This window comes from Pavona decussata, unplaced genomic scaffold (assembly GCF_977016875.1).
Source record: "Pavona decussata unplaced genomic scaffold, jaPavDecu1.1 SCAFFOLD_233, whole genome shotgun sequence".
Classification (NCBI taxonomy): Eukaryota; Metazoa; Cnidaria; class Anthozoa; order Scleractinia; family Agariciidae; genus Pavona; species Pavona decussata.
This window is the reverse complement of record NW_028145638.1, coordinates 2,735,001-2,748,251: the sequence shown is the minus strand read 5'-3', so window position 1 is coordinate 2,748,251 and position 13,251 is coordinate 2,735,001. Positions and strand designations below refer to the sequence as shown.

The 13,251-nt window shown below is 39.7% G+C and overlaps 2 protein-coding genes across 2 annotated transcripts in view; one reads left to right on the top strand and one right to left on the bottom strand.

Annotated features, from left to right (window-relative positions):
• The first annotated feature begins 656 nt into the window (after positions 1-656).
• On the top strand, positions 657-3,779 carry LOC146458390 (uncharacterized). The gene is made up of 5 exons (XM_085090756.1): positions 657-906; positions 1,003-1,046; positions 1,123-1,188; positions 1,313-1,388; positions 1,576-3,779. The coding sequence occupies exons 1-5, from the start codon at positions 793-795 to the stop codon at positions 2,599-2,601; spliced, it is 1,326 nt and encodes a 441-aa protein (XP_084946882.1). The 5' UTR covers positions 657-792; the 3' UTR covers positions 2,602-3,779.
• A 5,917-nt stretch (positions 3,780-9,696) lies between these two features.
• The window catches only part of LOC146458389 (uncharacterized), a 20,195-nt gene continuing 16,640 nt past the window's right edge, over positions 9,697-13,251 (bottom strand). Inside the window, exons 2-3 of the mRNA XM_085090691.1 lie at positions 10,581-10,643; positions 9,697-10,264 (exon numbers count right to left, since the gene is read on the bottom strand). Of these exons, the coding sequence (XP_084946817.1) occupies positions 9,786-10,264; positions 10,581-10,632 (531 nt within the window). The 5' untranslated portion in view covers positions 10,633-10,643 and the 3' untranslated portion in view covers positions 9,697-9,785. The remainder of the gene's footprint in view (positions 10,265-10,580; positions 10,644-13,251) is intronic.

The following is a 13,251-nucleotide window of genomic DNA, read 5'->3' as shown; positions in this document are numbered from 1 at the left end:
GTTTTTTTTTTATTTTATTAATCTTCATGACCGGCATCATGAGTGCACGGAAGTTTTTATAGTAAAGTTATCTTTTTGTGGCGTACGGTCGTCATACCGTTCAGAAAAAGAAATTGCGAATTGCCATGTATACTATATATATTTTTAATAACACAACAATCGCACATCTTCTTCGCTTCTGCAATAATATGTTCCTAGAAAAATCGGAAATAGTTACTCGAAACTAAAAGTTGCACGTACGAGTACAGGTCCAACTGGTAATATGTCAAATTTGCATTGTTCAGCTAAAACTGGGGGGTTGAGTCAACTTGAAAATTTGCTGTGTCAGCCGTTGAATCAGTATTTGCAACGTTGCTGTTTTCATCTATTTTAATCTCATATCTCAGTTGCTTAAACCACGCTTTTAGCTCCGACGTGTAAGTGACGTAAAGTATTTCATAAAGAAGAAAAGGCGAAGTTTCATCTTGTTTGAACTTGCGTCTGTGACGTCACCCAGACACAGTGAATGCGTTGGCGAAGGTTGGAAGAAAATCTTCAACCCAAATCGCTATTTTCCTTGCGGGGTGTTTATTTACACCGAATAATTGGACGCCTTTGAACAGAGTGCAAAAGGCCAATTACAGAAAAATTACACCAAGGAAGTGATAAAAGCGAACCAACAGCCGGTTTTCTAGTCCCCCGCCAAATGACGTAATCCGGTTTTTGTTTTGGTTAATATTACGGGATAGACAATGAATGAAATTCGAATTCCCTCGGGCCAAGTAAATATTGAATTTCCAGCCGAGCTAGACGATGAACGTGTATGAAGATATGGCTGACACAGGCGCGCTTGAAAATAACGACAATGCACCGCCAGTTGACGGCATTTTCGCCGCCGAATGTATCCTAAAGAAGCGAACGCGAAAAGTAAGATTATTCGCTTGTCGAGCTTGTTATCGCTGTGGCAGTGTTTTGCTTGCGAAGTGCTTCCTAAATGTGAATTTCTCTCCGTGTCTTTGACAGGGAAAGATCGAGTATTTGGTGAAGTGGAAAGGTTGGTCACCGAAGTAAGTGCAATTTTTCGTCGAAGGGAAAATTATTTTGCCGCTTTAGGTTGATTAGAATATGTTATCGATTTTACAGACACAACACCTGGGAACCGGCCGATAATATACTTGACGGTCGACTGCTTTTGGCCTACGAAAACAGGTAAATTTCAAAGCGTTAAAATACGTATGTCGTAATTTTGGAGTTTTCCATTTAATTATACTGTATAAAAGTTCTCTTGCCATTGTCGTGCTCAGTTGTCAATCTGTCTCGTTTGAAATTTCAGCCGAAGACGAAGAGGAAAGCGCTCACGTTGGCAGAGAGGAATTGCAACTACTGCTAAAAAGCCCAGAATTGAAACGGTTCGTATTTTGATGTTTCTAATGAAGAGATATTGCAAGTAAATAACACAAACATTTATCTGACGAAACATTATGATCGTCAAAAATTTTTCTTAATTGATATCACGGCCAAGTTTAGCTAAATTTCCCTTGTCACAGTTGCGCGTAAAGTCCTATTTATTTGTGCGTTATTTGTATATAATTGCAGAGTCCCCATTTTGCATCAAACGACTCGAATGCATTCAACTGGGATGGCGTTGAAGACGAGGATGGTCGTAACAGCCACGAAAGTGAAAGCAGTGATTCTAGTTTTGGAGGAGACGATGCTTCTACAAACGAAGTTGAGATCAACGGCAATGGCCCAGGTCCAAACTTGGAAGCCGTCGGCGCCGAGTACAATTTCTCAGGCCTGGATGATGGCTTTGTGGAGGGAAGACCTTTGGCAAACCACAAAATGACACCACTCACGAGAACCGTTGAGGCGAGAAGCTACTCAGAAAAACAGCCCAAGGTTTCAAGCTTGGATCTGCCGCAAATGTTGGTATCGAGCGAAAGAAGAGAGGATTTCCCCAACGGCGTTCATAGTCCTCAGGAGACGAAATTAAAGATCAATTCGGAAGGATTAAACGCGGGTCAGGAATATGCTTCACCCGGGAGGTGCACAAGCACATCCGGAAAAGCTTGTCAAGTCCGCGAGACCGTCAAAGCGCCTGATAAGGTTTATCTCGAGTCAGCACAACACGAAATCCAAATGTCTGCCTCTCAGACACGCCGTGAAGGCTTTAACGGGTCTAAAACTTGCACAAACGGAGAGTTGAAACAAAAAACAGTGAACTACGGAGAGAAACTTATCAAAACTTGCCCAGTCCTGGATATAGGCAAGAGCACACACGAAAACGTGTTTGCGTCTGGGAAAAGCTTGTTTCGCAGCAACGGGAGCGAGAATCAAGCTTTTTCAACCGTCAATGGCTACGACACATCGTTTGGAAGCAACCCGTTGCCAAATAAAGCTCGGAGAAATGGAGAGACGTTAGTTTCTGAGATGACGGTGTCGTCACCCCCTTGTTGCCCTTGTCCGAGTTCTGAAGAGCGTCATTTGCCCGCTCATGATAGCAGTAAGTGTTGGCGAAAACCCCTGATAGATCAGATCTTCATCACTGATGTAACATCTAACTTTGTTACTGTCACCGTCAAAGAGTGTCTAACCGATAAAGGTTTCTTTCGGCAACGGTAAAAATGAGAAAACTTCGAGGTCTATCCGGCTTCCTGTACCTGTGAGAGAACTTCGGCCGTTTGGGTCAATGTTTAAAAACAGAGACGAGGTTATTGTCAATAGTATTCACTAACGTTACAGCTGACGTTATGCCCTCTGAACAGTGTCTGAAAGATGCCTAGCTTGGGTTTAAGCGCCTTCGTAGAAGAGAGCGGTTTTACTTTTTGACGAAGCTTTCAGTTTGATTGAGAGTGGAAGACACAAAAATTTGCGAGATCTTCATAAGATCAATTGACATTGCGTGAAAAGCCCGAAATGGACTCGTCACGTTGTAGCTTACAATCGCGGTATCGTTTGGCGGTTGCGTTGGCTTTCAGTTGTTGAAAATTTCGTTCGTAGTTCCAATTAGATCTTGCTATAGTAAGACAAGGATCTCATCTGCACGGTAATCAAAGACAAAGGGTCGCCTTTTCATAACATGCCTTCGTCTGCGTCTTGAACAACGCGAGCTAGTTGGTCAAAGTCCGGTCAAATCGAGTTTTATTTTAGTCGTGACTTGCTCCAGGCTAAGGGACTGTTTAAGTTGCAGATATGTGACAAAACCAGTATTAAAATTGTGTCCCGCTGTTGATAAAGAAAGATAATTACGACGGATTCGAACTGTGACCAAACTCGAGTGTTCTCGGCGCCGATATTGGCTTAAAGAAAACTCGGTACAGCTAGAAAACACTACTGATATAAAAACACTGATTCTGAAAGCAAAACAAAAATGTCGCTATTGAATGTAACACTGCGAAGGCGACATATATGTTTATAAAAAGTCGATGAATAAGAGCCTTGTGAAGATCGCTCTAGAATATTGGTAAATTTCCAACATTGACTATAAACCAGCGAACTTAGCGCAAAGTAATAGAGCGTCATTCATGATGCGATACCGAAATGTAAATTGAGGACTGTTTAGTTATTTCTAGAATGCCCTTAATCCCCTATTTTCATGCAGTTCTCAGATAAGTCATCTATCCATTATTCGCTACGTTTTTTGTTATTGAATATTTCAGTTGGCGAGTAAATTAAAATAACCTGCCTTCATCTGTGGGCTCCATATGTAGGCCTAAAGCGGCCATTGAGTTGAAATTATGTACAGAGAGAGAGAAAAATAACATTGTAAAGGTTACAATAAATATTATAGTTTGCATGTACTTGTCATATCGTGTGTTTTATTGGTAAAATTTTGGCGCAGTTTGTTCAATGGCCGGAATATCGAATTGAGTCCTTACAATTCGAATCGTCAGGGCAGAACATGATCTGATAAACTCTAAACTGGTCGACGTCTTTGTGTTCAGGAAAGCAAGGCGTCTGCTTTTCGTTCGGATCACCAGTTCGAAATTGTCAGTGTGTTTTAAGTGCCCTAGACCGACCATTTACTTTTCTTCCAGTACCAACAAGCGATCGTGGTTGAATATGCGGTCATTTTCGGTATTAAAACCTCTTCTGAACTGAATAGTCCACTATATAGCGTGGCGAAAACCCAAGGAATGGACTTGTAATGTTATTCTCAACAATTGAAGGTTCCTGAAATGTTCGCAACGGTTAATCAAAATCTGCCTCTATTTATATTGTTTCACGTCTTCACTGGGGCAACTCATCTGAAAGACAAGAATGTATTGATGGACCACGTATGTTTGTGATCATTTCGACAAAATAAATCGTTGCGTTTATTACGAAAATTGTCGAGTGAGTGAATCCGTGCACAGAATTTTAAGTGACAGTAATTTCTTTATAAAGCCAACTGAAGCCTTAATTGTAAATCCTGCGAGAATTATTGCGTGTTAAATGAAAACAATATTACAAGGACGACGTTCGCTCGGTGATAAACACGGGAAAATTTTTAAAATAATATGTGAGCAGACGTCGATGTGTTAAACGTGATAGCTCGTAATATTCAAATGTAAACATGGCTCCTTTATTTCTTTTGCCAAAATGAGTCAAATATTTAGATAAAACCCTGATAAAAGCCATCATATTGAAATGTCAAAATAAGTGCGATTTTACGCGATAAAGGGTGGATAACAGATAAGAGAGTCTCAAGCGTAAAGACCTATAAATTGTTGCGAATGAAACTGGTTTACACGGATGACTCGTGATTAATCACGGAACAACCTTGCGATTTGTCAGTGCAGTTGGCTTCAGTTAGTCGTCATGGACAACAATTATTTAAAGAGCTATTTATCAGTAGAATTAAGACAGAATTGTAAGGAAAATCTCGTGTTTTATTATAATTTCGATTGTGAATAACTTATCAGGGTACATGAATTTTTTGCAAAAGAGGTATTCACATGTACAACGAGAAGAAATGATTATAAAAACTCTTTTGGCCAGCAACACTGAAGTGCAGACCGGTAGTGATGTTTGAAGTTTTTGCTTTCACTGATACTTTTGAAACGTGTTTCTCGTTGCCAACGACGGGGTTTGAAGCAAGCATAAACCGGGTATAGAAACAGGGTTGTTATCCGGCAAAAGGTTTCCTCGGCCTCACTGGATTCTTATAAATGTCACTGCAGTGATAAGCACAGGCCAACCATGCGGCAAAAAGTCAGTTCCTAGCTTCCTTGCCAGTCCCTTACGCTGATTCCTATAAATGTCGCAGTGATCCCCAATAGAAACAAGGCAAGGCTAAAGATTGTTTGTTCCTCTTTAAAAGTTGACGTTTTAAAATAATACTTGCGTCACTGTCGTTTCCGACATCGACATGGGCCTTGGAAATGCTTTGCCTAGTTTATGCGTATTCGCGTAATATGCTTGCCCGAGTCTACTTCGGATCTAATACTGGAAGTTGACAGAAGGTGGTGTGAGATGGAGTGCAATAAATCGATTGTCACAGAATACATCAGTGCACAAACGAGTTTGGTCATCGCCTAGGAAGGACCGGTATGGGCACATTATGTTCAGTTGCCTCAGAGCACGAGTTTGACAAAAATAGAAGTGCTAGTTGATTATTTAGTGCCGTCAAACGGATTCAACGGAATTAAAAGGCGGTTCCACGCGAAGTGCCCTTATAAGAGCTAGGTGAACTCTCATGATACAAATTCCGAAGGTTTTAAAAAAAGCTGCAAGAACTGTGAGTTTTATGAATGAATGGTGAGGAATGATAGTATTGCAGGGGTTTTTACCTCTTACGAGGCAAGTTTTGATTTACGTGTACGTGTTTCAGCGAGACATGAGTTAAAAGGCGCCTGCTCCCTTGTGAATCCCAACTGAGAGTTTGAATAAAGACACGGAATACGCTCTATACCATGTTTCATTCGCAACTTTACTGAAATCTGGTAAAATGGGTTGCCGTGAGGGAGAACTCATCCAGTATGGTCTTCGATACAATGGACATAAATATTTCAGTTTGTCGTAGCATGCGTTTGTGGCATGAGAAGGACTCCGATCCAATCTGGCTTCATAAGCTTTCATGAAGTATCAGAACGCCTACGCGAAAAATCAAGTGACAAGCGAACAAAGATGTCTTCTACATATATTTGGTACCCTAACAAAAGCTTTCTACTGTGAAACATCCCCATAGTAAGCAAGATCTCAACAGTGACGAACATTTTTCGATAGAAGGTGTAATTTTGACTTTCTGTAACTCAAAAGGGATGTATAATTTTCTCTCACTCTCTCTCGAAATAAAAAAAAAAAAATGGTTTTGCATGATTTTGTAAACAACATTAGACCACCCACGCTTATGAAGGTCTGAAGGTTATCCGGTCAGCAAGCCATCTAACAGGAATCGCGATAGTAAACTTACACGTTCTTCGCGATGTTTTTAGTTTAAAATCTTGAAAACTTTATCCCCCAAATAAAGTCGCTTATTATGAGATATAAGGCTTCTACAATTACACAGTTCGCGAAAATCTGCTGTTGCAAGATATTGTCTTCTCTTGCCTTGCAAAATCGAGAAATCCTGTTGTCACGAAAATTTCTTATAATATGTTGTGTTGGTTATTTCTAATACTTTGGAAAATCAAAAGTTAGTTTATTAGGATGTTTTTCTTTTGGAAATTATTTTCACCCGATGCTCCAATTTTATGAAGGAAAGTTGCATTGACGGCTGCCATTCTGGATGTTTCTGCAAACTGAATATTGTTAATTGTAGCGCTTCCTCTTCAAAGGAAAGTTAAAGACTAAGGACTTTGAGATCATGTTGTTTTGCTATGGGTCATAAAAGGTGCCTTCTTGGAGATTTGCATAATTTTTTGTCCAATACTTAATAATTGTTAAGTAATTTTTCTCGTGTAAGGAAAGTTCTCGGAGCACAACGAGGATGGCTGTATCAATTCAAGTGTTTTTCTTCAAATGCAGAACCACCGCAAACCACGTACAATCAGTTTCTACCAATTTCTCCTCGAAATGCGGGCAGAACTTGAAAAATCTATCCAACTTTGTCAAGTTGTTTCCGTGATTTCCATCTTGGCTATCCGTAGCCAAAGGCACTGATGACAAATTATTTGCGTTTTTGAAAAACACTAGTGGAATAATTTTACCAAGTCACGCCGGGTAAACAAACTGAGTCATGATTTTGACGTTTCCTTTAACTACAATATATTTCTTTTATCTTTTTAAAGTGATTTCTAAATATAGGCCTTACAGCCCCTTAAAAGCTGTCACTCCATTTTCAAAAGCTCCCACGTTTTGTAGATTCGCTAATTCAAAATAGCTGGACTGACAAAGAGAGGGTCTTAATCTGGAGTGTAGCTTTGATGGTTGAATGTGACATTAATCCTACGTTTAACCCCTATGTCAACATGCCGTTTAAAATTTATCATCTCCGTAGTCCACACATTACAAAGTAAAATGTACTGCATATGGTACTAGTTGTGAAGATAATTAAAAAAACAAGCTTCATCTTTTTTTTTTTCCATTTCCCTTTGTTCTTGTGACCTCGTGATCAACTTGTAATGTAAATCGGGCACGTTTAAGGTTTAAACAGCTCTTGGGCAATGCCACCTACTTTTAGTGTAACTTTGAATAACCAAAACCATATATGCAGCGATGGATACATTAATATAAAGTCCAGCTTTGTGAAAAATTACCCTAGCAGTGCACGGATTAAACAATATGAATTATTTTTGGCTGTGGATGGCTTGAATGGGAATGGATCGCAACTTTAAGTGCGTCCTCGAGAAATCGCTAAAAACTGATTCGAGTTTGTTCTTCCTTGAAGAAATTAATCAATAATTTTCTCCTAGTGCTCTAAGAGAAATTTTGTGTTAGAGTAAAGCTTCTTTGTCAGACATTTGAGCAGTTTGTCCACAATACAGCGGAGAAATTGCCATGACAGTGCCCCTTTAATGAACGGTTGACATGGAGACTGAGGTGTAGAATCTGTAAGCGTGAAGCACGTATGAACGCTAAAAACCGTGAGAAACTAAAACAGTAAGAAAAGTAACGGGCATTATGTTTTCTGACTACAAAAGCTTCTCAGCGGTCCGGAATCTTAAATCATTGCACTTGATTGGCTAAGCATTCCATCCGGACCCCGCTTACAGACCGCTCTCGAACGCGCAAAATCAGTTTAACTATATACAGTGACTACAGCTCCAACAAAAAACACACCTGCGCTTGGATGGGGTGTCTTTCGAGATGCGACCAAATAAGTTTGCGCGGCTATTTCCAGTCACGTCCTTGAACCTGTGAAGTATCTGCATCCTTAGTCAGCAATATAAAGTGGCTCAAAACAGTTTTCAGCACTACTAGTCACTTATACTTTGACGGACCAATACCACCACTTTTTATCGGTTGATACCACAATAATGCTATCAAAACCAAATGTCTAATCACTGGCAAACAATTAATGGTCATTTTCTTGACATAATAGGTTACCATAGCAACGGTATGTTCTGTTAAAAAGACACCTAATTTTAGCTTTAAGTGGTTCGAACTCAAAAAGGAGCTCGTTTTTTTTTTTTATCTCTTTACGGTGGCCAATTACCAATTTAAAAAAAATTGATCGATCCGACCATCCATCCCTCAATCAAAAACATTAGCTGCGAAAAATGTGTCGAAAGTCAGAGATCAACATGAGAGTGCTGATGTTATAAGGCGCTTAAAGGTATAAGGCAAAATATGTGCAGAATGCAATAACTGAAACCGACGAAAAGCTGCTTCCTGAGATACTGCTACAGCTATCAGAGGTCAGTTGGAACCACGAAAACAAGGAAGTCCATTTTAAATTGATTTTCCGGCATCACTGTATCGATATCTAGAGATTGCGGTGAGCAAAGAAACCTGGTTCACAAAGTTGACTCTTCAGGGCAAAAGGGAGTACGATAGGGGGAGTTACTTGGAAGTCATCCGTTTCAAGTTCAGTTATGAAGTTATCATGAAAAGTAAATAGTGCATTAACAGTGGAAAGTGTTTATGACAAGGGATGCGTGTTGGAGGAGGGGGAAAGGGGGAACAAATGTCATGACAACATACCAAATCAAACCATATCAAATCGCTCATGCCTCGACCGGTTCACACTATTTTGCTGGCAAATAGACTGCGATTGTCTCCCATGTTGTAAAATAACACTATTAAGGCACAAATCCCCGTGTATTATGCTTCGTGCACCAGGTCTCTGTTGACCAGTTATAGTAATATTAAACATTTCAAAACTACGACGCAGCGTTTGAGTTTAGAAGACGTGTTTCGGATACTTCGGTATCCCTCGTCAGTTCAAGGATGTTTAAAATTTTTTGACGATATATAAAGCAGATAACAAGGAAGTGTTAATCATAAATTGTAGAAATGATAGCTAATTATGAACAACGTAAAGCTTCCGCATGTTATTAATTCTTAGCTATTATGTCTACAATATATAATTAACACTTCCTTGTTATCTGCAAAAAAACTGATGAAGAAGATTTCGCTGTTTTAAGCCTTGTTGGGGTGGGGGAGGGGGGAGTGGGAAATCAACGCATGCGTATAACGGCAACTCGTACCTCGAGCCTTTGTTACTTACTGCGCATGCTTAAAGAAACGAGCTGGATAACGAAGACTCTGGGTACGAGATTGAGACTCAGAAAGTCCTCGCTAGCACTGCAATTGAGAAAAGAGTTTTTTTCTGCACCGATTGTTGTGTTTTTATTTCACCGACATATCCTGAAACACATGTCCCTTACAAGAAAAAAAGCTAAAGCAATCTCTTAGCCGGAGCACAGGTCTCAGTGTCCTTTCTACTCCTGTTCAAAGCTGAATTTGCAAGACACGTCAATATTATCTTTATAAGCCTCAATTAAATTAACACTGAAATCGTCGTTAACACGATAAACGCGGCTCAGAAACTTTCCGTTGTCTGCCTGCAATACAACTTTGCCATCTGGCTGATTATGGACTTTAAAATGACACGATTTCCGTGGCGTCGAATACCTAGCCTCAATAGGTTGAAAATAAGGATCATGCTTTTCTCTGCACAGGTAATTGCTGTTGTTTGCTTGCAGCAAGATAATACCATCGGCCCGATTGTTGACCAAAAACTCACAGGACGCCTGTCGTGTCGATCCTTCTGGCACAATAGCTTGGGCTGTATAGACTCCACCTGATCCATCGCCTCCTTCGTCGTCGTCTTCGAAGACCATTGTTTTTCTACACAGATATTTGCCGTTATCTGCCTTCAGCCAGAGCTTTCCGTCTTCGCAGCACACATCTCCACTGCCTTAAATAAAAAAAAAACATATATACATATATGTATATATTTAATATAATTTATAATTAAAGGTAATAAAGCTGAGAAACAGTTACAATGGCAAAACAGACTGAATTGAAAACCACGATCAATTTCCCGAAAGGGTAGACAAGCAAGAAGAACAAGCGAGAACATGCCGCGTGGATACACGAATCGCGCGCTTACGCGGCTGGCGATTTTCACACGCGCTCTCTTGTTTTTCTCGCTCGCTGTCTATCGCTGATTAGATGTTCATTGATTAACTCATCATAATTATTCTACAAGTTTCTCGTTAATTTATTCCCACCTGTCACGACGACAGCGCAAATCAGCGTTGGGAAGAAGCAAATCAACTTCATGGTGATTGGTGCTGCAAAAAGAGAAAAACGAAACGACAGTCGACTTTTATTTTGCGTGGTGTTTGTGTTGAGTAGTTCTTCAGCACTGTTGTGGTCACTCGACTGGAAGATATCGACCAGCGGCGTGGTGAGGATAAAAGGAGAAATGAATTTGCATAATTAGGCGAGATATGATGTATGTGGAATGAGTTACTAAGAAATAAATTAACTGAAGAGCGCGTCCTGTTTTCGCGCCCATTTTGCAAGTGCTCGCACGTTTGATTCATACACGAGTTTCAGTGAAAGTGTATATGAACTAGAGTTGGACAGTGTCTTGAGCACAAGGCAAAATAGGTTCATTGGGAAACAAGATATCAATTTGATGGTTTAATTTCTAAAAACATGCCAGCTCAACCGCATTTTATCGCTATTGCCGTGCTGTGCCGTCCCGTGTGCCGTGTTGTTAGAATTTTCTGAACATGTTTCATAAACAGGCACTTTACTCACTGCAGATGAACAATAGATAGTGTGAAAGCGTTTGGTTTTTGAATCCTTTGAGCTAAATTTATGTACTTCAATTAATCCAGCACTTGCTCGAATACGCACAGAAAGGATTAGACTAACAATCGATAACAACGAAGATGGAAATGAGTGCTTGACTATATGCGTACAATAGTGTTTGGCTTTTAACAAGAATTCATCAGATATAACACGACGAATTGCGCGGTTTGATTGTAAACGGAACTTGGCCTGAGCTGAACACACCCACCAAAAATTCAGAAGGGTCCCCCCTTCCAGAGTTTTCTTAATTGAAGCATTCGCAGAACTTAATCTTCTAGACTGTTTTTTTTTAAATGTCGTAATTTGCGAAGGTTAAGTACCCTGTATCGTGCAAATGCACAGTGTACGTGCAAAATCAAACTGTGGCGCAGCACTGTTACAAGTGAGTGTAAAAATGAGTTTTAAATACAAGAAAAGAAAGCAGTTTTAAGTGGAATCTGGACGTAAATGTTTGTATTAAATATATTCAGTGAGTCACATACAAGTATTCAGTTGTTAGAAAGCCTTTTTGTCCATTTATGCAAACCTTGCAGCTTTATCATGATGTTGCAGAATACGCGAGAAAACAATAAAGGGTAAACCAACACAAAACATTATAACCTGTGAGCGTAAAAGGAGGCATGAGTTTGCGGAATGACATGTGGCATGACCTGCGGCATGGCATAATTATGCGAAATAGGATACTTGCGGAATGACTTAAACAAATAAATTAACTAAAGAGTGCGTTTTTTGGGCGCCAAGCTTTTTCGATGTTGCGGAAAATGCAACAGATGGGCTGATTAAAAAATACAAGACTGCAGCTGGGATAGAACATGTCTGATCGATGGTTAGGAAGAAGTGAGGGTGAAGGAATCGATAAATATTGTTTATTGCTCTCACATTCAAGGAACATGAGTACATGTGCCTATTGAGCCTATTCTCGGACACTTTTTGCATTTATCACAATAAATTACTTTAGAAGGGCGGGAGCAAGCTGGGAATTTCCTAGTATATAGTTCCCTCCTTTAATATCTAAACACGTCCTAAAGATTGGCTGATTGACCGCCTGAGGTTTCTCCGTAATTTTGAAAAATATTGTAGACGTTGAGGGGCCTACTGGCTCGGCAGGTTGTCCCTATTCTCGGACGTGTGCGATCGTTCGCAGATGGTGAGTCGCCATTTCTGGAAAACATGTCCCCTTCATCATGTTAATATACGTCTCAAATCCCAAAATATATATAGCCAATTTTTGAATTTAAGGGGGTAAATATCCGTCGATGCAATGTCTAACAAATTTTGTTGCTTTTGGAAATTGCATTTGTAAGTTATTCCAGCTCGCTGTCAAACCAGGTAAGCTTTTATTAGGAGAAGCTGGAAAGTTTCCTCGCTATTCTTTAATAAAACTGTTGTTGAACTTAATTTGCGTTTGGCCTTCGCTTTGTCCGAGAATAGTTTTATTAGACGCTCTGAACATTTAACAGTTAATTATTGTAACGAATAAAAAATTTGTAATAAACTCATGCAAAAATAGGTTCTTTTTTTTCTCACCTTACATGTTTTCGTGCGCAAGTTGAACTTGTCAATTACATGGAAGTCACAAGGCGAAAAGCGAACATGAAACTTAAATTTACTCAAAGTCCCTTGACTGCGAAAATTCATAGATTTCTTTACCCTCACTTCTTCCTAACCAGCAATCAGACATGTTTTATCGCAGCCTTGTATTTTCTAATCCTCTTTCTGTTGTCTAGTTGTATTTAAATATTCAGCTTGGAGTCCACAACATATAAAATATAAAATTGGCGCGAAAACAGGACGCGCTCTGCAGTTAATTTATTTGTTTAAGTCATTCCGCAAGTATCCTATTTCGCATAATTATGCCATGCTGCAGGTCATGCCACATGCCATTCCGCAAACTCATGCCGCCTTTTACCCTCACCGCATTTTAAGGACCATTTTAAAAATCAACTCCAGAATAACCGCCATTTCGAAGCTGCTTAACCCTGAACTGAAATACAAATCCTTCAGTGGATCTGAAATGGTAAAGATTGCCTCTGATAAGCATCTCATGACATTATAAGTATATATCTAATTATAAAATAG